The sequence below is a fragment of the Varanus komodoensis genome, unplaced genomic scaffold (genome assembly GCF_004798865.1).
Source record: "Varanus komodoensis strain SLA01 unplaced genomic scaffold, ASM479886v1 scaffold10, whole genome shotgun sequence".
NCBI classification, from domain to species: Eukaryota; Metazoa; Chordata; class Lepidosauria; order Squamata; family Varanidae; genus Varanus; species Varanus komodoensis.
In genome coordinates, this window is record NW_025335269.1 from 17,236,065 (window position 1) to 17,258,279 (window position 22,215).

Sequence of the window (22,215 nt, forward strand, 5' to 3'; positions counted from 1 at the left end):
GTCTTCTCCATTGACAGCTCAAGAAGAAAAGCATCTGAATGCTACAAACAGCAAGAGGAACACAATCTAAATGAAACACTCATATCTATATGACTTTTCCAGTTAAATTACAAATATAAAAATATTTTTTATTTTAAAATGTCGATGTTATTTATTTATTTATTTATTTATTTATTTAAAACGTTTTTACCCCGTCCTTCCTGATAAAACGTCTCAGGATGGCTTACAATAAATCATTACTATACATAACACATACGCTGGAAGGTATATATGCCTTCTTTTTGTAAGTATCAATAAAAGGTGAGCCAGTGCAATAGTGTTGTCTACCTTTGATTCAAATGTAATTTTACAGTGAGGCACAGCTATGTATTCATGCTATGTGTTTTCCCATTCATTAGCCTGTGGTGCAGCTGCTACTTTCCAGTATACGGCACAGCAAATTCTGGCTGCAGTGATCACATATTTCAATAGATATCATAATGTCAGTACGCTTTTACTATACATCAGTATATGCACAGATATATATAGGCAGACAAATGCACACTTGGTGTGAAAAGATGTTTCTAAACATCATTTTGTAAGACCTTCAATATATTCGGGTTTGTTTGATGTATCAGCCTAAACAACAAAGAAATGTGGATTTTTAACTCACATCATTTGACAGTTATTGTGTGGTGTTCTGTTGATATTGAAACATGTGACTTGTTTTCCCAGAACACATTTACTATGAGATCTCGGCATTAAATGCTGATACAGTTCCCATGAAAAAATGCAGTTTATATTTGAGGACTGAAGCTCTTCCTCTAACTTATTAAATGTTTTCCAGTTTTCTGCTAAGCTAAATACCATCATAGTCACTATTTTAATGGATTTACATATGCACTGTGCTATTGAGCGAGGCTCTACAAAAGAACTGTTTAGTCCTAAAAGCAATAAAGAATTCAATAATTTATTCAGTGTAAGAGAAACACAAGAGAGATATAGAGAGGTCCCATTTTTAATGCAAACACTCATCTATTATGAATAGCGCTATTGCAAGAGAACCGGTCAATGCTACAAAACAATGCACAGACAGACTGTTTCAACATTTAAGATGCTCTTTAAGAAGCTTGATGTTTTATTGAGGAAGTAGCACTCAAATTTACTTTTGATATAAAAACATTGATTTAAATTCTTCTTTCTAAATTTAAATCTTTGCTTATTGGTCATATTTCTCATGAAAGCAATCCTATGGACTCGTGTGAACATCTCAAGGCCCACAGGTTTCTTCTGAGGATCCCCACCCTGCATGAACCCTGTATAAGCTCTGAAGGACAACTCCAAAATCCAGCCACTTTTCCTTGTGGGGAGGGAGAGGCCAGGATATGATGTTTCATATGGCCATGCCAGCCACAACCCCACAAGTATACCTACACTAAAGGCTCATATAGTGTGGCAGGGAGCCAGAGAGGCAAGAATTGTCGGTGCTGCTTCTCCCATCCTTCCCTCTTGGGACCATAGATAGTATTACTCTGTCCACAAGTAGCTGGAGGCTTCTGACCTACCAGACTGTAACTCATAGAACTGCACCCTTAAATGGTGCAAGAAAGGCAGAAGCCCTGACCTAAACTTCAAGGTAAATTAAGGCCTGAAACTCTAATTTAAATAAAAAAAGGCAAGCCATTACAAAGTACCTAAAGACCTATAGCAGAGATTAGTACCACCAACCCTGCCTATTGAGAGAGAAAAGCTAGAGAAAAAGACTAACTGGGAATGTGTCTGCTCCAGTTGCACAAAAGATTTAATAGCAAATAAACTACCGTGATCTGAGTCCCCTGATTTCCAGCACAAGGTTTGGGGGCAGTCTTCAATTTTCCATCAGAATAGCTGGCCCTAAAGGGAAAGAAGAGGGAACGGGGTGGGGTGGGGGGAGAAAAGGGCTAACTGGTCAGATCAGCTATCAAATGGTACAACAAGAATTTCCCCCCCAAAATCAGCAGGACTTTAGGAACTTTCACCGCCACCATAACATTCTAATAGACTAAAAGAAGCAGGACAACAAATTATTTTTTCAGATCCAATAAACAAGGACATGTCATCTTACCACAATTAGCTTCTTTGTACCCCCAAAGAAGAGACTAGCAGAGGAATCCTAAATGACGTGGGAGTAGGAAATCAAGAAGAAACCAAGAAAGGAATGGCCTCCCCCACACCATTGATCCCCCAAAACAACAGAGAGATGTCTGTTACATTAAAAGCAGTTTTCTTTGCACCAATGAGACAATGAGTGACCTCTTCTGGTTATGTATGCATAGTGCTGATTGTACAGTGCTGAAAAATAGTTACTGTTAGGTTGGTTACTTGAAGATGGTTCAACCTCTTCAGTATCACCTTTTTCCGTTACCATTTTAGCTACCATTATTAAGCTAATATTTCTGATGCGTCTATCAGAATAGCTACTTCAGAATCATAGCTCCTTTTGTGCTACACCTTATATATCTTTCTGTGTTGCATTTTCTAATGTTCTAGTAAGTTACCCCATTGTTCTCTGTTCTGATTACAAGTTCATTACTACACTGAGCTAGGGACTCTTAGTTAAGTTCCCACAGAATTCTGTAGACTTGGAGAACTGTACACAGGATTCCAATCGACATATTTCAGCAAGGTTCGATATATGGGCTCAGCTCAACAGTTTTAATGGAGCAGTCATGGAACATTATGCCTCCTATGCGGTAAAATTTGCCTCACAATTGAGAACAAATCCAGAATAGTGTGCAATACTTTTTCGCATTGTGCACACTGTGACAATTTATGGGTGAGCTTTGGCTATAGGGCAGTATAGAAATTAAGTAATAATAAAAAAGTTTAATATTAATTGCTGCTCACTTTGAAAACAGTTCAGAAGCCTCTAATAGTTTGTTTTCACATGTCTTCATATGCAATTACATTAAGCTAACATTTATTAATTTATGGCTGCATGGTTTCAAACAAGTCCAAAAAGCAGAGAAATTGATATTCAAAAAAATAAACTAGGCAGAATGATATTTTACATGCCATTTAGCCAATGAATTATTTACAAACATATAAGACAATTAAATACAATTTCTTATTGTAAAAAAGTTTTCTTTAGTGTAGTGCTTTCAATTGACTTAACTTTAATATACAGTTTGACTACTTAGTTCACAAACTGTTATATCATAAGGTATGGAAAAACTGGGTTAAAAAGAAAAATGAAATTCCAGCAGTGTGGAAGTTTGATTAAAGCTCTTAACTACTAAACTACTAAAGTAGAGATTGCATGTTAAAAATCTGAATGGGCTCAGAACAGGCAACCATTTCCCCCTCTAAACATAGAAATAATGCCTTGGGTCAGAAGTTTCTCAGATATAACAGACAAGAATAGACATATGCCAGTGCAGACTTAGCTCGAGGATCCCGCTTAGCCATACCCAAGATGCAACTTCTGAATTTTGCTTTGAACAGCAGAGCTACAAGTCATATCCTAGACTGCTTTTGAAAAGCCTGCTCATTTTCAGAACTAGTTTTGAAGACAAAATGGAATTTTGCTGTTTTGGAAATGCAAGTTCTAAGCTTCTTGGGGTATACTCAAGTAGCTATGTACATCCTGGTCTTAAAACATTTAACTGCCAACATGAACACAATATTATTTGACTAATTTAAGGAAAGTCCTGTTTCATAAAGCATGAGCAATGCAGTGACAATGACAAAAAGCATATCCACTAACTACACCAATTGTCAATATATTCTTTGTATGGAAATGTAAGAATTCTACTTGGCATACTTGACTAAGGACTTTGCAATATGGCATAAATAATAATACTTAGCATTGTTAAAACACTTTATAGTGTCTGAAGCACTTCACATGCATTACCTCAAAAATCTTTTTAACATTCCTATAAAGTAGGTTTCTTATTGAAAATGTGGGTGCAAAGGCTGAGAAATGGTGGCTTCTGGGTTAAGTCGTACCTTTGGTGAGAGCTGGGCCAGCTCAGACACTAACCTGCAGTAGGGTCTAATTGAAGCATGAAGCCAGGCAAACCCCCCACCCTTATTTCTACAACTTTCTTCCCACTACTTTTCTAAACAAAAGGGGTACTTGGAATGTATTGGTTTTTATTTTTCTTGAAGGTAATTCTTCCTGAAACCAAATATATCTAACAACAGTCTTTACTTATATCCTAAAGGTTTGCCACAGCTAAAGATTGACTATGCATACCTGTAAGCACACTTTCCATCTGCTGTTTTAGATGTAATAGTAACATGGGCAACATGACTTATGCTAGCCAATGCCTGGGATGGGAAAAAAAAACATGTTAAGCTGAATAAGCCAAATTAAATGTCAAATACAGCCCCTGATTCTGTGCTGGAGCAAAATAAACATTCAGTAATAATATACTCCAATTCTCATTTCCAGTCCTGGAGAAGGCACAGAAAATCTGTCCAAGAAAGGTTTTCTTAATTGAGACAATGTTATTTTAAACTGTGGTTTAATAGCCAATTCAAAACATGTGGAAGTAGCAGAATATTCCTGTAAAGAAGTTTAAAATTTTCTTTCCTTATTCCTTCAGCCAGAGGACAAGGAATTTCTTCTCCACATATCTTAGTTCTGGAAAAGATACTTCCAGGCAAAAGTAATAAGCACACATTAATTAAGTGCAAAGGAATCAAATCACAAATCAACTAGAGTTGAAACTGATTTCCCTTCCTTTTGGATTTTATGCAATATATATATCTAACTATATTAAAATATATATTTGAAAATATAGACATAATTTCTAAACAATTTCTTTCTTGCGTGAAACTATATGAATGCATAAATCCTATATTCAAAAATAAACCAAAGAGAATACTTTGATTTTGATTAAAAGTAACTGATTAGGATATTTCAACCGTATTGTCAAAGTTCTTTTAAGTTGCTCAAGGCAAGACGTTCATAAAGGAGCTCTTAGAGCCCATACACATTGTGTGAAAAAAAGACCATGGAAATTTAAGTTTAAGATATGTACATTAAACACTTCCCCATGAATGAGTTCTATCAGATTAAGAGATTCTTATCTATTTAAGCCTGCATCCTTAACCAATGGAGAGAAAACTGGCTTCTGAAATTTATTAAGTGCACAGAAGATACATGCCAAATACCTAGAATTTTCCCTCAATTTTCAGTGCAATCTACCACAGAAAGCAACTTGTAATAACTGTCCACATAATACTTGGCTAGATATATAATTCATTTAAACATAAGTAATATGTAAACTATTATGCACTCACATACTACATCTGAATAGACCCTGAACTCAGTAAACATTGGCATTATGACAACTCACAATAACTTCCATTATGAATTTCCCATACATTATTCCCATGGAGGAAACAGGGCATGGAATACCTGTAGATCACATATAAAACAGCTACCTCTGTGATCCTCACTTTTAATGATCCACAGGTAGTTCCATGTGTACATTACGAATTCACACCCTCCTATCATTGAAAACATAGGAGGAGAGAATTCTTGAAAAATTCTGACTTAAACTGCTTGAATTGAGCCTGGCAGTACATTGGTAGCTGTCAGAGGAATTTCAGCATGTTTGAATGTAAGCAACTATATCATTTTAAACTCTGAGAAGCTGTACACTATTGATTGGCAGCTTACCTATGTCAAGGACAAAACAACAGCTCACAGGAGTTTCAGCTCACACAGTTACACATATCATCTTACACAGTTTATGGATCCTGACAAGCAACATGAATATATATATAAAACTATTTATGGAAAACAGCTAATATGTGATTGTACACATCACAGCAACATACCTCACCTCTAAACCCATATGTGGAAATGCTAGCTAGATCTTCAAAGGTCTGCAGTTTACTTGTAGTAAACCTCTCACACACAATATCCAAGTCTTCCTTCTGCAGAAGAAAGAAGGAAGGAAGGAAGGAAGGAAACAAGTCAGTGGTTTTTCAAAGAATTTTGGAATGCTGGAGAGTTAATTAGATTTACTTACACGAATTCCACATCCATTATCTTGGACCTGAATAAATTTCAAACCACCATCCTTCACTGTCACCTGGATGCTGGTTGCGCTGGCATCCAAGCTGGAAGTACAAGAAACAAATTTCAGTTTCTAGAAACATATAATGAAGTTTCAATTCTATTTCTATTCCTAATCTGTCTAACATCAACATGTATTTAATCTATATAGGAAATTCCATGCATTCAGCTTTTCTTTCCATTTAAGTTTTTTTTAAAAAACACAGACTTCAGTTAATTGTATGTGAGCCAATTTATTTAAGCAAAGAAAATGAAATTATGATGTCTAAGCAATCAGCCCAAGAAAACATTCTAGCAGGTTTTTAATGGTTTTTAAATGCTTCAAAGGTTTTAGAGCACAAATATAGTCTGAAATTCCAATTCTCATCTTGTAGTTTTTAGTCTAATATAATGAACATTGCAAAAGAAACACTAATTTATCTTAAAATAGAATGGAAGATTGGTGTTCAGTGTGTGCTTGCTGTGACCCAAGACTAAATCCTAAATACACTTACTAGAGAAGAAGTATCATTCTACTTATGAGAACAGATGCCCATGGATAGAAATTAAAGCTATTCCTATGTAGAATAAATCCAGTGAAATAAATGGAACTTAATTTGCTTGTGACATTAGTGTCATTCATTTTTACTCTATGTATCACGTCAGATACTCCCCTAAGGAAACTTAAAATTGCACTGCAATTTCTCTTACGTACACCCAACTTAGGTATACCCCAACTTTGCTCTGGAAATGACAAACTCAGAAAGAAATAGAATGGTTCTAATACTGAGGAAAGTAGTAGCAAAGGCAGTAAGGACCTATAATGCAAATCTGATGAAATAATATCAATCAGAATTCTTGGAAAGAACCCTATAAACATAACCATCATTCAATTCTATGCTCAAACAGACAATGAAGAAATAAAAACATCAAAACAAGGCACACATAATCATAGGTCACTAGCACATAAAAATAGGACACAGAACAGGATTAAATGGTGTGAGAATTTAACCTGGAGGTCAGAAATGAAGCAGAACAACTCACATAATTCTGTAAAAACAACTATTTCTTGACCGCAAATACATATTTCAGCCAATCAATCAGATAACTGTACGCATGGACAACATCAGATGGCTACTACAGAAATCAAACAGACTACATAATTGGAATTTGGAGATGAAGATCTGTATTTGTGTGGCCAAAACATGACCAGAAGCAGACTGTGGTAGTGATTATGCACTATTAAGATCAACAATCAAACTAAAGCTGAAGAGGACCACTAAAAGAAGCATAGTGCCAAAATGTAATTTAAATAACTTTTCATGGACTCCATATAAAGAACAGATTTGAATTACTCAACTCAACTGACTGTGAACCTAAGGAACTGTGGACTGAAACCAAAGTCATTAAGCACAACTTCAAAAGATAATTCCTGCAGCAAAAAGGTAGAAAAGGCCTAGATGGATGACTAAATAAACAAAATTGCTAAAAATAGGCAAAAAGCAAAATTAACAGAAATTGAGTCAAACCCTGAATGCAGCCTTTCAGCTGACTATCATATAGAGACAAATTACAATAACAGGGGTAAAGAAATGGAAGAAAATAGCCAAAGGAAAAAAAAACAAGAAACTTATTTCAGAAAATCCAAGAAATCAAAGAAAAAATCAAATCTGAATTATGAACGCAGAAAGATAAACAGAGGACTATACTATCTGATCAGGAGAAAAGAGAGAAGGTAGAATAATATATGCAAGTATACTGAAGAGATAAAAAAGGCAGATGCCTTCAAAGTGGAAGTCTATGAGGAAGAACCTGAACTATTAGAAAGTGAAATGAAAGCAGCTCTGAAAACCCTTAGAGGGCACAAAGCATTCAGAATAGATGAGGTATTGATACAACTATTCCAAGCTGTGGCGATATGCCAACAAATATGGAAAACAAAACAATGGTCCAGAGAGTGAGAACAATCAATACAAATACCAGTCCCCTGGAAAGGAGATGCTAACTACATGACCATTGTGCTTGTTTTCCATGAAAGCAAAGTGATGTTCAAGGTATTACAACAAATGCATATTACGGTTTCTCTCAATTCTCAATGCTCTGAGTGAGCTATTTTAGAAAGCAACTTGTGATAAGTCATAATTGTGACAGCATAATATACTGTGTCTTGCTGTGTAAATTTATTGTAATTTTTAACTGCATTATTTTATTAATGCTATTATTTACTTTTAGTGTAATGGTCACCCAGAGAGCAGAATGCTAATGGGGTGGCTTTTATACAAAGGTAATAAATAATAATGTGTTTACACAATACTTACCTGAATAGAACAAGCTTCTGTACATCAGTAATTATATACTTCTGTACTATTTACAGTTTTTAGTACCATAACAGAGACATTTTCTCTATTCCTCTTTTCCTTACCAATCATGAGATTACATACCATCTCATCCTTCTACTTGTGCATGAATTTCAAGGTACTGTATCTTAAAATGTTCTCACAGTCAAACACTTCTGCCACATAGCCATAACAAAATATTAATACACTGAAGAAATAAGAATGAAGAGAGGCAGGTGAAGTTGACCTCAGCTGCATTTTCCTTCTCCTGTATTCTGCAGGGCCATCTACTATTAACTTCTCAGTGGAAGGGAGCTTGGGAGAAAAGTAATACCAAACTCTTCCTGCTCCAGCTGGATTCACCCTGTCCCCATGGCCATCCACCATCAAACGCCCTATGGAAAGGACCTTGATTCCTTTGTTTTTTAATTAGTTAATACTTTTTTATTGCAAATGTATTCATTTTATGTTAGCCATAAGTCATCTTGGCAGTATTTGTAACCTGAAACGCAACCTGCAAATAATTGCAATATGCCCCAACAATAAGTAATACCGTTTTTCAAGTGTGCCCCAGGGAAGCAAGAAAACTTAGTATCCGAAATATATCCCACATTCACCCTTCCAGTGCTCAAGGTGCCCAACACAGAAGGCAAACGGAAAGGCTGGGACCAGTGGACCACTGCAGCAGAAACCCTAGGGAATGCTATCTACTCCCATTGCACGCACCGAAGGGATTGCTTTCTACTGCCAAGTCGTATGTATCTCTATGGCCACTTCCCTTCCCAGGCACCAGCAGGGAACATTACCAGTTCTCCACCATCTCCTTGATGGCGTTGGCGGGCCTCTGGATGACCTCTCCAGCTGCGATACGGTTCACCACGGTCTCATCCAGCCGGCGGATCACACCAGCCATCAGAGCCATGCCGGCCGACTAAGCACCAGGTTCTGCGACAGTAGGGAAGCGAGTGGTGGTGGAAGAAACGATCTCTTCAGGTAATGCCAAATTACGGGATGGGGCCCAGAGGGCGGGGATATTCACAAGAGGAAGGGGCTCACTAAGGCTGAACGAAATTGGTGGCAATGCTTGAGCAGGTACGACGGTGAGGAAGCCGCATGACCGAAGGATAATGGCGTTAAAAGCAGACGGAAACACGATAGCTCCAGCCGTGACGGGAGACCGGCCCTTCTAGAGGGTCCCTTACGGGTCGCTCGTCCACTTCACACCCACAGTCCAGTCCCCAAGAAGGCAGCAGCTAAGCGGCGAAAGGAAGCATCTCGCGCCAAAACCCTGGGCCGTCCGACGCCAAAGCCCAAACACGTCGCGGATTGGATCGTAACGACGTCAATCAACTACAGTTGTCTCCGCCCATTAGACGCTTTTCCGTCGAAAGGGAAAGGACATAGAAGTTAGAATGATAGAGTGGCTGATCTATAGTTCGTGCGCGGTAGAAGGTAGAACGTCTAATGAATGGATGGGAATCTTGATTTCTTTTTTTAACCAGCTGGTGATTTGAGCAGCAGCGTATTTCCATGTCCCATCAAAAGGTGGCGGCAAAAACAGGCATACTCGCAGTTCCTAGTTCCCAGGATTGATTTGATGTGGAAATTGTGGTTTCTTTTTATTTATGGACATTTAAAAACCTTCTAGGGAATGCCAGTGCAGATGCAATCATAGTATCGCTATATTGCACGTGTGCCATGCGAAAGAGAAAAGGAGGCAGCCTGTGGTTGAGTATTATAACCGCCGGTGTCGTTTGTTTTTACTCCTGATCTGGAGAAAATGTTATAATGTTATGCTCGAGGACAGGGTTTGAAGTTGGTCGTAGCAGCGCTAAAAGCAGCTGATTACACTTTCTTGAATTGCAATCTGGAATTAGGAAAACTGCAGACGTGCCTTCCCCGTGCGTCTACACTCTACTGCATTGCCCCAAAGTTTAATTTTTTTAAAACTAACAAACCATGCCCGTCAGTCGTAAGCGACACAGTGGGTTAAATGAAGGATTAAAATGCTGCTGTAAAAATTATTCTCCCTCTTTCCAGGACCAAATTACAAAAAACGTCCGCTTATGAAAATTGCTTCCTCTCAGCCCCAAACCAGGGCTCAATCTCAAGTAGCTGCCTAGGCAAAGGGTCAACGGAAGCAATCGAGGAGACGATGCCATGCTGGGAAATGTAGTCTCGAAAAGTGTCACCATCTTCCTTCCATGGTGGGCGGCGGGAACTCCGGTGGATCTGTTTTGCTTTGCGGATGGAGCGAAAAGTCGAGTACGTTTATACACACCTTGAAGCATGTTTGTTTTGTGACAGAAGTCATAGGATGCAACGGTGTCAGTGTTGCTTTTTAAATGTATTTGAGTGTGCAATCCTGTGTGTGTTTATATGGCGAGGTCTGTCCAAACAGGCATGGGATTGTACCATCAGGACAGCTATTTTTTATTTGGAAGAAAAACCAGCTGAGTGTAAATGCACTCTTTTTCAGATTGAGCTCATGCTGATTTTCCGCCAGAAATATTACTTCTGAGCTATAATATTCCTCAAAAGGCGTTGTTTACAATAACCATACTTTTGGGACCAAGTACCCAAGAAGGAATCCAGCTTTTTGGAGGATAGCCACAGAGACTGTGGGAGTGTTGGTGATAGTTGGACTGACATTTAATTAATACTCCTTCCACACTAGTTGTTTTCTCTGGAATGGAAGCCATTTGTTCATTTGTTCTTAACCAGCATTTCAGACAATTATGTAAGCTTACTGCATTGACTTGGTTTGCTGCAGTATGTGCCACCACTTTTTAAAATACGCAGCCTCCAATTAGAGATTTTTTTGTGGCATGCAAAAGCAGATGTTACATTTATTTATTTACATATATAGGTTAAAAAAAACAGTAACATAAGATCTAATTGTAGGTTAACTGTGGATTGTTTAACCCACAATTAACCTAGGGATTTGCATGCCATTAAATATCTTCTGATCAGAGGCTACATATGGTGTCACACAGTCCTGGTAAATCATGAGTTAATAATTCCGCATGAATAGACCCTTTGATTGGGATCCCGCCAGCTTTCTTCCAGGCTTTATTTGTATCAGTATTTTTATCTTAAAATACAAATAAGTGCCAGACAATCCATTGTGGGCAAGCAGAAAATAGGTGGGGATAGAAGGGTCAGCTTGGATACTGTTGCAAATTTACACATCCAGATTATTTGTGGCATAAGTGTTTGGAAAACAGGGCTATATTGTGGGTGCATACATTTGATTTGATAAGCTACCACTTTTTAAAAATCTTGATATATAGCTTTCCAGCAACCATACTCTACATGTTTACAAAAGTACTCATCTCTGATCTGTAGGTTACTTGCAGCAAAATATTTACTGTGTATGTATCTGCACACAGTTATAACACATCATCTCTAGCATAAAGAAAACATGATTTATATACAGAATATTCCCTATACTACCTTGTATCTCTTGAATATTTTATTTGCATAGTACCTATCTGGGTACAATATCTACCCATTAGAAAACAATCTTTTATAATACAAAACATACTATAGCATTTATACAACATGCTTTCATTTCTTTAAGTTCATAAACACAATAAAATATTGACAATATTAAACTTAATATTTCATACAAATATTAAAAATAAAAAATAACAAGAGTCCCCTCTATTAATCTGGCCCTGTGGACCTGAGGAAATATTGAACACAACAAACATAAAAACTCTTTATATGAGGTTGCCAAAGTTATCTTATTATTTCTTTCCCACAACTTTTGCCATTTCTGCAACTTAATATTACATCCAAAATTTTGTGCCCATGATATCATAGTTTCCTTAACTTGTTCGTCTTCCATTTTCATATCTAAGAGAAAGCTATACAATCTTTTAATAATTTTTTCATCTGATTTTAGAATTATTTGATCAAACATTGTCTGTTCTTTATAAAATCCATACATTTTATAATCTTTAGTATGCCTTGATTGTATTTGCACTTGGAGCCACCAAGAAAAATCAATACCCTTGAGGTTCTTGGTTTGATTTCAATCTTTCAGCATTATCAAGAATATCATTATAAGTCAGAATGTAATTAAAGTTCAATACATTTGGGTATACAAGAGCTTTCCTGGCAGGAGAAAGCCATGATGGCTTAATTTGGATGACAGCTACAGAAGTGAGCTGCTCTGTGCAAGCAGCTTGTAACTTTTGCTGAGACAAAGTTGGCAGCTGGTTTGAAATCCTGCCAGCAGAATAAGAAACACTGTACTTGATAAGGGACCTCAAAGAACACAGTCAGACTCCACAGTAGATGGGAAAACCACAACATGCTTGGTCTGTTATGAGAAGACGCTGATATGAAAAGTGATGCTGTGAGCCCTTTGATGATAGCAGGAAAACATACTGCCAGATTTATATTTTCCCGAGAGACGTTCTGGCGAGGTACAAAGGGTGGAAAAGCTCCAGTATCCAAATGGATCCTATCTCTGACTAGTTCTATCTGTGTATATCATCTACCCTTCCTCCAAGGAATTCAAAGCAGGATGCACGATCTTCCCTGGATTTTTATCCTCACAACAACCCTGTAAAGAAGGTTAGGCTGAGCATGGTCACTGAGTGGTCCACAGTCATGGAGTGAGTTTTATGGTTGAGTGGAGATGCAAATCTGGCTGACCTTGTTCCTAGTATGACACTCCACTAACAAGTGAAGTGATTATGACATTTTATAAGGAGAGCTACAGGAATTTATTCCGTGTTGACTTTTATCCATTTTTCCTTTGAGATTTGGCCTTGTTACTGTTTTCTTCCTTTCTGTTTCTTCTATGTCTGCTTTTCTCGGTTCGAGACTAAGGAATATTAGTAGCACTGCCTTTCTTTTGAACTAATCTTTAAGAACATGAGAAAAGCCATGCTGAATTAGGCAGGGTGGCAAATCACTTGCCCACAAGATCCCTCAAGCAGGATATATACAACTGATCCCTGCAGCAACTGGTGTACATAGGGATACTGTCTCTGATATCAGAGGTAGCACATAGCCACTGACAGCATTCTTCTCCATGAACTGGTCCAATCCCCCATTAAAGCTGTCAAAATTGGTGGTGACAAAAGCCAGAGAGAGACACTGAGGGTGTGCCATCAAAAGAACATTGCAGTTTATTCAAGTGTACATGCAACAGGAAGGTAACCCACAAGGGTCAAAAAGGAAATGTGCTGTATAAAGGGGCTTTTATAATATAGGCAGATACAGTTTGGATAGATCAGGTAAGCAGGTTGCTAGATGCACATGATAGTGGAAACAAAGCTTGGTTGGATTAAGACAAGGGACAAATGAGGAAGAGGTTTCAGGGCAGACATGTGTATACTGGAATCAGGAATAAGCACATAGTTTCCTGACCAGATCCGGATGCCCATCTTGCCCAGTTCTTGTCAGTTTCAGGCTCTCTGCAACCATATTATGGAGGAACTTTAGCTCATTTTGTCCTATAGTGGCCATTACTACTTCCAGTGGCAGTGAATTCCATAGTTTGTGTGAAGAAGCATTTCTTTTTTTCTGTCCTAAATCTCTCACCAAGGAGCTTCATGGGATCACTCTGGGTTCCAGTACTATAGGATTTCTCTAGCATTCCTCCCTCTCTTTCTGCACACCATGCATAATTCTAAACACCTCTATCATGTCTCCCCCTTACTCACCTTTTTTTCAAAGCTAATAGACTTAGCTCTTGAGGACATTCTTCATAGGGGACTGATCCAACCCCTCAATCATTTCAGTGGCCCCTCTCTGCATTTTTTCCAGTTCAGAAGCGTATCTTAGGGACTAATTGCATATTGTTGTAAGAAAGTCACTGAGCTCTTTCAGAATTCTAGGATGGGTACTATAGGGGCCAATTGATAAACTTTAATTTAATCAAAGAACTGTTTGCATACCGGACTGGAGGCTGATCTGGTATTTGGGCTTCCTTCCTTTTGTGTGTGTGCCTGCTTGAAAACAGCAGGTGCAGGCTGCATCAGTGGACTTAAAACATGCTTCAAAGGATGCCTGAGGACTTGCAGCAAGGGAGTAGTTGCTCGCTGTGCCATTCGCGCTGATACATGGCATCATTTCACATATTCTGGGGGAATGATGGGCAGATGCAGACAGCAAGTGAGCACTTGCATTATTTCTCCAGACTTTAGGTACCCGTCATTTAAAAAAAAAGTGTTTGTATTTTCTGCTGTGTTTTCTGCTTTCCTTTCTGGGCTGAAGATGCATTCCATACAGGAGTCATTCCTCGAGCAGAGCAGGATATTTCTTAGTCTGGTGCCTCATGTAATGTAACATGTTTAGGATTGCACTGACCATGTCCTGCGGCTGAGTGCCGCCACATTATCTCCAATAACCAATGAAAGCCCTGCGAAATGACCTATCCATGACAGTCCTGCTCAGCTCGTCCAAATTCAAGTCTGTGACTCTCCTAATGAAGTTAGTCCATCTCATATTTGGTCTTCCTTTTCTTCTTCTGCCTTTGACTTTGCCTAGCATGGTCTTCTTCTCCAGGGAGTTTTATTTTCTCATGATTGGCCCAAAGTATGGCAACCTCCAATTTGTCATTTTTGCTAATAAAGGAAGTTCCTATTTGATTTGCTCTAGGACCCAGTTGTTTGTTTTTCTGTCGGTCCAGAGTATTCACGAAGTTCCCCTCCAGTACCATGCTCAAATGTATCCTTTTCCCCCAGTGTGCTTTCTTCACTACCCAGCTTTTACATCTTAAAAGACTTGCCTTACAAGATGCTTAAAGTGCTAGAAATTTTGTTCTCCCTCTGAATAGAAAAGAATTGGGACTATGCTAGGCAGAAACTTCAAGGTAAACACAGAACTTTTCCTGTACAGGAGACTATCTTGTTTGGATAAACTGCATATATTTCAGCACCATTCAAGGCTGAAGTCTGGAATTACTTAATCAGTCCATTTGTTGTATGTGAAACTGCAGCATACGCCATAGCATAGACTCTGCTTTCAGCTTTTCCTTTAAAATAATCATTTACATTTCATACTATTATATTACCCAAGAACCATCAAACACATTACAAAAATTGAGTGTTTCAAGTAGTCATGTTTGCAAGAATAATCCATTGGAAAGTCCTCCCTGCAAATTTCCATAGCACTCAATGGACTGCATGCTCGTTGCCTTTTGGCAAATGTGACATATGGCATAGAAGCAGGGATTTGTGAATCTTCTCAAGTCTTTGTTCCCAAGTCTGCTTTTCTAGAAATCCAACAAGGGTTCTCTGATAGATTTCTGTGGCTATTTTGATTCTAAATGTTCAAAAGTGCAACTTTGGTCAGTTCAATAGCACATTAGACCAAAATCTTTGCACAGACAGCTTTCATGTTTGATAAATTTGTTTCAGTTTTTATGAAATGAAAGTGAAAGCACTATATAGTTAACATTCCCTAATTTATTTAGTTTTGTTGTACTCAGTTAACCAGTTTCAAAAATCATTTGATTTCGATTTTTCGATTTATATCCTGCCTTTTTCCTACAAAGGGCTCAAGGCAGCTTACATCTCCTCCATCTTATCCCCACAACAACAACCCTGTGAGGTAGGTTGGGCTGAGAGTCTGTGACTGGCCCAAAGTCACCCAGTTGGCTCCATGGCTGAGCGGGGACTAGAACCCAGATCATCTGAGTCCCAGTCTCATGCTCTTAACCACTACACCACACTGGCTCTCATTCCATGGAAATCATTCCAGTTACGTATAATGTTCTTTGTTGTTTTCAGAAATATGTTTCAAATACATAGCCTGCAATAGGACCAGCAGCCCAATTACTTGGATGTCGATGCCAAAGGAGTCAGTGGCGCTTACTACCAGATGAGTGCTTGGTGCATGTGACTGATGCAGACTGACCTGGGAGTAAGCTTCATTGAACCCAATGGATCTTAGTTCTAAGTTGGTGTGCTTAGTTCTGCCCCATACATTTGTCAGTAATCCTCTCTCCCATAACTTTGACTGGGACAAAAGCATGGTGTCTGTATACATCAAGATATAAATACAAGGATTTAATAATTTGGGTGTGAGGGGAACAGAGCATCTAAAGACTGTTTTAACATCATAAATATAAACATTCAGAAGAACAAGAATCTACTTCTAGAAATATTGACTAGATAAGCCTAGATAGGCATTGTCTTTGAAGACCAGATCTTGCCCCAGTACTAGTATGAAGATAAATACATTTTACAACAGAGAACAATCTTTGTTCTATTTTTGTCTGTTTCACTTTAGGACAGGAAATCAGTAGGACCACTATGGCTGGGAGCCAAAAAGTGTTGGCAAAGCCTCAAGAGGAAAGCCTCAAAGTGAAAGCAGCAGGCACTGAATGAACTGCTACAATAATCCTTTGGCCCTTGAAGAATGTGATACGATTTTTAAAAATGTTGGGATTTTTAGATCTCCCAATAAAGCTGTTCATATCTAGTATTCTTCTGAGACTTTGCCTGACTTTTAGTATGGTTCCTGTTCCACTTAGGATCAAAATCAATCAGTTCAGATTCAATCCTATGTGTGTTATACAGAGACAAAAGTCCTAGAATTCCCAGCATGCCCCAGTCAGTAGCTAGGTAGGGTATGCTGGGATTTTAAGGACATTTTTTCTTGAAAAATGTTGAAGTCATAGCAGAAAACAGTGTAAGTATTATATTTGAGGGGAAGGAAATAAAATATATGCAATGCTTAATCTCTTATCAAACCAAAAGTTATTCTTCTGTTTTATCAGTGCAAAATATATCATATATGACTTAGCATATAAAACTATACTATTTTGCATATTTATGAAACTTACAGAACAATCCATGCATGCTAATTCTGAATTTCCAATTAGATGTAATCTACTTCTTTATTTGAACCTTAGAGCTCAGTCCTTACTCAGACTTTTGCATTTTTCTTTTCTTTTCTCAGAACAACTCCTCCACTTAAACAACATATCTCTGGAAAAAATTTAAAGGATATGTCAAGTACCCGGGTTGTTCTCTAGTTACCTGGTAAGTTTATCACCATTTTTGTACATTAGTAGAATAATCCTTGTGTTCCAGTTTTGTGGGGGAATAACTTAATCTTTCCATTTCTGGTGCCCAGAAGTTGAAATTTTCTTTATAGATTTTTGGTGAAATAGAAGCCCAAGAATTGAAATTTTCTTTATAGATTTTTGGTGAAATAGAAGCCCATGTGGTCTTGTTACATTTGAATTGTTGTTGCGAACAATTTATTTATTTATTTATTTATTTATTAAAACATTTTTATGCCGCCCCATTCGCCGAAGCCTCGGGGCGGCTTACAACATAGATAAAACAAGTTAAAATCCATATTTAAAATCCTAATTTAAATTCTGCTGCTGAAAACAGGCCATGAGGAATCAGTAGGCTTTCTCTTAAAACAATGGGTTGTTAGGAGTAATTGGGCAAAAACTCTGCCATAATATGGCTGCAGAAAATCTGACACTGTAAGGACAGTTTTAGACTTAAGATGGGATTCCTGATCTGATCAGGAACCATGTTGCAAGTCCTGCTTCCCACTTACACAGTAGAGATGCTAAGGGATGCTTGTCCTGAAAGTTCTCTCTTTTGTGTCTTTTATCTTAACCCATTCCACCCTTTTGTTTTGCCCTCATGTGGCTCTAGTGAACCATCTACATGATATCCCCCACCCAAAAACAGTGTATGTAAGGGATACATTATAAAAGCATCCTGTACAAACTCCATCTTGTAATCCCTTCAGGGGCCAGTTGTTGTTGTTAGTTGTGTCCGACCCGTCCAACCCATCGCGACCCCATGGACAACATTCCTCCAGGCCCTCCTGTCCTCCACCATCTCCTGGAGTCCACCCAAGCTCATACCAACTGCCTCAGTGACTCCATCTAGCCACCTCATCCTCTGCCGTCTGCTTGTTCTGTTGCCATCTATTGTTCCCAGCATTAGACTCTTCTCCTGGGAGTCCTTCCTTCTCATTAGGTGGCCAAAGTATTTGAGTTTCATCTTCAGTATCTGGCCTTCTAAAGAGCAGTCAGGGTTGATCTCCTCTAGGACTGACCGGTTTGATCACCTTGCGGTCCAAGGGACTCGCAGGAGTCTCCTCCAGCACCACAATTCAAAGGCCTCAATCCTTTTGCGCTCAGCCTTCCTTATGGTCCAGCTTTCACAGCCATACATTGCAACTGGGAAAACCATACCCTTGACTATACGCACTTTTGTTGGCAGGATGATGTCTCTGCTTTTTAGTATGCTGTCTAGATTTGCCATAGCTTTCCTCCCCAGGAGCAAGTGTCTTTTAATTTCTTGGCTGCAGTCCCCATCTGCGGTGATCTTGGAGCCCAGGAAAATAAAATCTTTCACTAGCTCCATTTCTTCCCCATCTATTTGCCAGGAAGTGAGAGGACCGGATGCCATGATCTTAGTTTTCTTAATGTTGAGTTTCAAGCCAACTTTTGCACTCTCCTCCTTCACCCACATCAAGAGGCTCTTTAGTTCCTCTTCACTTTCTGCCATCAGAGTGGTATCATCTGCATATCTGAGGTTGTTGATATTTCTCCCAGCAATCTTAATTCCAACTTGTGATTCACATGATGTACTCTGCCTATAAGTTAAATAGGCAGGGCGACAGTATACAGCCTTGCCAAACTCCTTTCTCAGTTTTGAACCAATCAGTGGTTCCGTGTCCAGTTCTCACTGTTGCTTCCTGACCCGTATATAGGTTTCTCAAGACACAAATAAGTTGGTCTGGCACTCCCATCTCTTTAAGAACTTGCCACAATTTGTTGTGATCCACACAATCAAAGGCTTTAGCATAGTCAATGAAGCAGAAGTAGATGTTTTTCTGGAACTCCCTAGCTATCTCCATGATCCAGCGTAGGTTGGCAATTTGATCTCTAGTTCCTCTCCCTCTTCGAAACCTGCCTGTACTTCTGGTAGTTCTCGATCCACATACTGCTGGAGCATAGCTTGTAGGATTTTGAGCATAACTTTGCTAGCATGTGAAATGAGTGCAGTGGTGCAGTAGTTTGAACATTCTTTGGCATTGCCCTTCTTTGGGATCGGAATGTAAACTAACCTTTTCCAATCCTGTGGCCACTGTTGATTTTTCCAAATTTGCTGGCATATTGAGTGGAGCACTTTTACTGCATCGTCTTTTAGGATTTTGAATAGCTCAACTGGAATACTGTCGCCTCCACTAGCTTTGTTGTTGCTCAGACTTCCTAAGGCCCATTTGACTTCACATTCCAGGATGTGTGGCTCAAGGTCAGTGACCACCCTATCGTGGTTATCAGGGACATTAAGCTCTTTCTTGTATAGTTCTTCTGTGTAATCTTGCCACCTCTTCTTAATCTCTTCTGCTTCTGTTAGGTCCCTGCCATTTTGGTCCTTTATCATGCCCTTCTTTGCATGAAATTTTCCCTTCATATCTCCAATTTTCTTGAAGAGATCTCTGGTCCTCCCTATTCTATTGTTTTCTTCTATTTCTTTGCACTGTTCATTTAAGAAGGCATTCTTATCTCTTCTAGCTGTTCTCTGGAATTCTGCATTCAATTGTTTGTATCTTTCTCTTTCTCCCTTGCCTTTCACTTCCCTTCTTTCCTCAGCTATTTGTAAAGCTTCCTCAGACAGCCATTTTGCTTTCTTGCATTTCTTTTTCTTTGTGACGGTTTTAGTTGCTGCCTCTTGTACAATGTTGCGAACCTCCATCCATAGTTCTTCAGGCACTCTATCAGATCTAATTCCTTAAATCTATTTGTCACCTCTAGGGATATGTTTTAGGTCATGCCTGAGTGGCCTAGTGCTTTTCCCTACTTTCTTCAACTTAAGCCTAAATTTTGCAACCAAAAGCTCATGATCTGAGCCACAGTCAGCTCCTGGTCTAGTTTTTACTGACTGTATAGAGCTTCTCCATCTTTGGCTGCAGAGCACATAGTCAATCTGATTTCTGTGTTGACCGTCTGGTGATGTCCATGTGTAGAGTCGTCTCTTGGGTTGTTGGAAAAGAGTGTTTGCTATGACCATCGTATTCTCTTGACAAAATTCTACCAGCCTGTGCCCTGCTTCATTTTGTACTCCAAGGCCAAACTTGCCTGTTATTCCAGTTATCTTTTGGCTTCCTACTTTAGCATTCCAAACCCCCCTGATGATAAGGACATCATTTTTTGGAGTTAATTCTAGAAGGTGTTGTAGGCCTTCATAGAACTGGTCAACTTCAGCCTTTTCAGCACCAGTGGTTGGGGCATAGACTTGGACTACTGTGATGTTGAATGGTTTGCCTTGGATTCGAACTGAGATCATTCTGTCATTTTGAAGGTTGTATCCCAGTACTGCTTTTCCTACTCTTTTATTGACTATGAAGGCCACTCCATTTCTTTTGAAGGATTCTTGCCCGCAGTAGTATACCTGATGGTCATCTGAATTAAATTCCCCCACTCCTGTCCATTTTAGTTCGCTGATTCCTAAGATGTCCATGTTCAGTCTTGCCATCTCTTTTTTGACCACGTGCAGCTTACCTTGATTCATAGATCTTACATTCCAGGTTCCTATGGAGTATAGATCTTTGCAGCATCGGACTCTCCTTTCACCACATCAGCAACTGAGTGTCCTTTCGGCTTTGACCCAGTCGCTTCATTCTTTCTGGCGCTACTAGTACCAGCCCTCTGCTCTTCCCCAGCAGCACACTGGACACCTTCCGACCTGATGGGCTCATCTTCCAGCGTCATATCTTTTTGCCTTTTGGTACTGTCCATGGGGTTTTCATGGCAAAGATACTGAAGTGGGTTGCCATTTCCTTCTCCAGTGGGTCACGTTTTGTCAGAGCTCTCTGCTATGACCTGTCCATCTTGGGTGACCCTGCACGGCATAGCTCATCGCTTTATTGAGCTATGCAAGTCCCTTCGCCATGACAAGGCAGTGATCCATGAAGGAGGGGGCCAGTTACATACTGCATATATTTCCTGTATGTCTGAATAAACAGTAAATGTATTTTGGATTGTACTCAACATCCATGTTCACTGTTTCTTGACAGGGTCTTGTTCAAAAACTCAATTCATTAAATCTTCTGATAAAACCTACATGTATGGTTTAAAACAGGATAGATTCTGAACATCAGGTTCTTGGAAGGAAAATGCTAAATGAGAGTGTTTTGGGTACTGTGCTAAAATGTATATTCTATCTTGAGCAGGTAATTGGAGATGCTTCCATTGGATCCTCTTGGGATCATGGATGATGAAGGCATGGCTGGGCACCTGCTGAGGACCTGCACCCCAGCAGTGGCCCACTGAGCACAGGCCCCTGGAGTTGGTCCTCTTCTTCACTACTGCAACCTGCTTATCCTCCTGCTTTTCACTCTGGGACAGGCTCTGGAGGTGGTGAGATGGTGCAGCAGATACCACTGCCTACTTCTCCTCTGCTTGGTGAGTGACTGGTAACAAGCAAAAGAAAGAGGAGAAGGAGAAGGCAGTGAGAAAATAGGCTCACTGAAAAAAGGGGTATTGTGCTTCCTCTGTCCGATTGAATTTATAGATCTGTTATGTGGCAGTAATGAACTGGATCCAAAAGAACAAGAGTTCAAGAGTTGTGGGTGGGGCTTATTGAAAGATGGAAAGTCTGACTTTTTTGGATGATGCATTTAATGCTTTTTGTCCATGCTCATTACATTATTTGATCTTCATCTGCTTTTTCCTTCCTGATCCTGCAAGGCAAATAACATTTAAGACACGTAACAGCTGGGTAGCTGTGTTAGTTTGTTGCAGCAAAAGAGAAGGCTTAAAGTCTAACTCTTTTATTGCAGCATCACATTTCCTCTGATGCAGGAACGTGTCTTGCACATCATCAGTAAAAAGAATGA

At 39.1% G+C, this 22,215-nt stretch overlaps 1 protein-coding gene and 1 long non-coding RNA gene across 3 annotated transcripts in view; one reads left to right on the forward strand and one right to left on the reverse strand.

Moving 5' to 3' along the window:
• MLH1 (mutL homolog 1) overlaps positions 1 to 9,656 on the reverse strand; it is a 30,670-nt gene extending 21,014 nt beyond the window's left edge. The window contains exons 1-5 of one of the 2 annotated variants that reach the window (XM_044454921.1): positions 9,174 to 9,656; positions 6,006 to 6,096; positions 5,812 to 5,910; positions 4,217 to 4,290; positions 1,800 to 1,872 (exon numbers count right to left, since the gene is read on the reverse strand). In XM_044454921.1, the coding sequence (XP_044310856.1) occupies positions 1,800 to 1,872; positions 4,217 to 4,290; positions 5,812 to 5,910; positions 6,006 to 6,096; positions 9,174 to 9,289 (453 nt within the window). In that variant the 5' untranslated portion in view covers positions 9,290 to 9,656. Of the gene's footprint in view, positions 1 to 1,799; positions 1,873 to 4,216; positions 4,291 to 5,811; positions 5,911 to 6,005; positions 6,097 to 9,173 lie in introns of those variants that run through there. The other variant, XM_044454930.1, reaches the window with a different exon arrangement.
• Positions 9,657 to 9,978: 322 nt separating this feature from the next.
• Positions 9,979 to 22,129, forward strand: LOC123036097. The gene is made up of 3 exons (XR_006417093.1): positions 9,979 to 10,632; positions 17,296 to 17,378; positions 21,550 to 22,129. It is a non-coding gene; the product is annotated as an uncharacterized LOC123036097 (long non-coding RNA).
• The last annotated feature ends 86 nt before the right edge of the window (positions 22,130 to 22,215 follow it).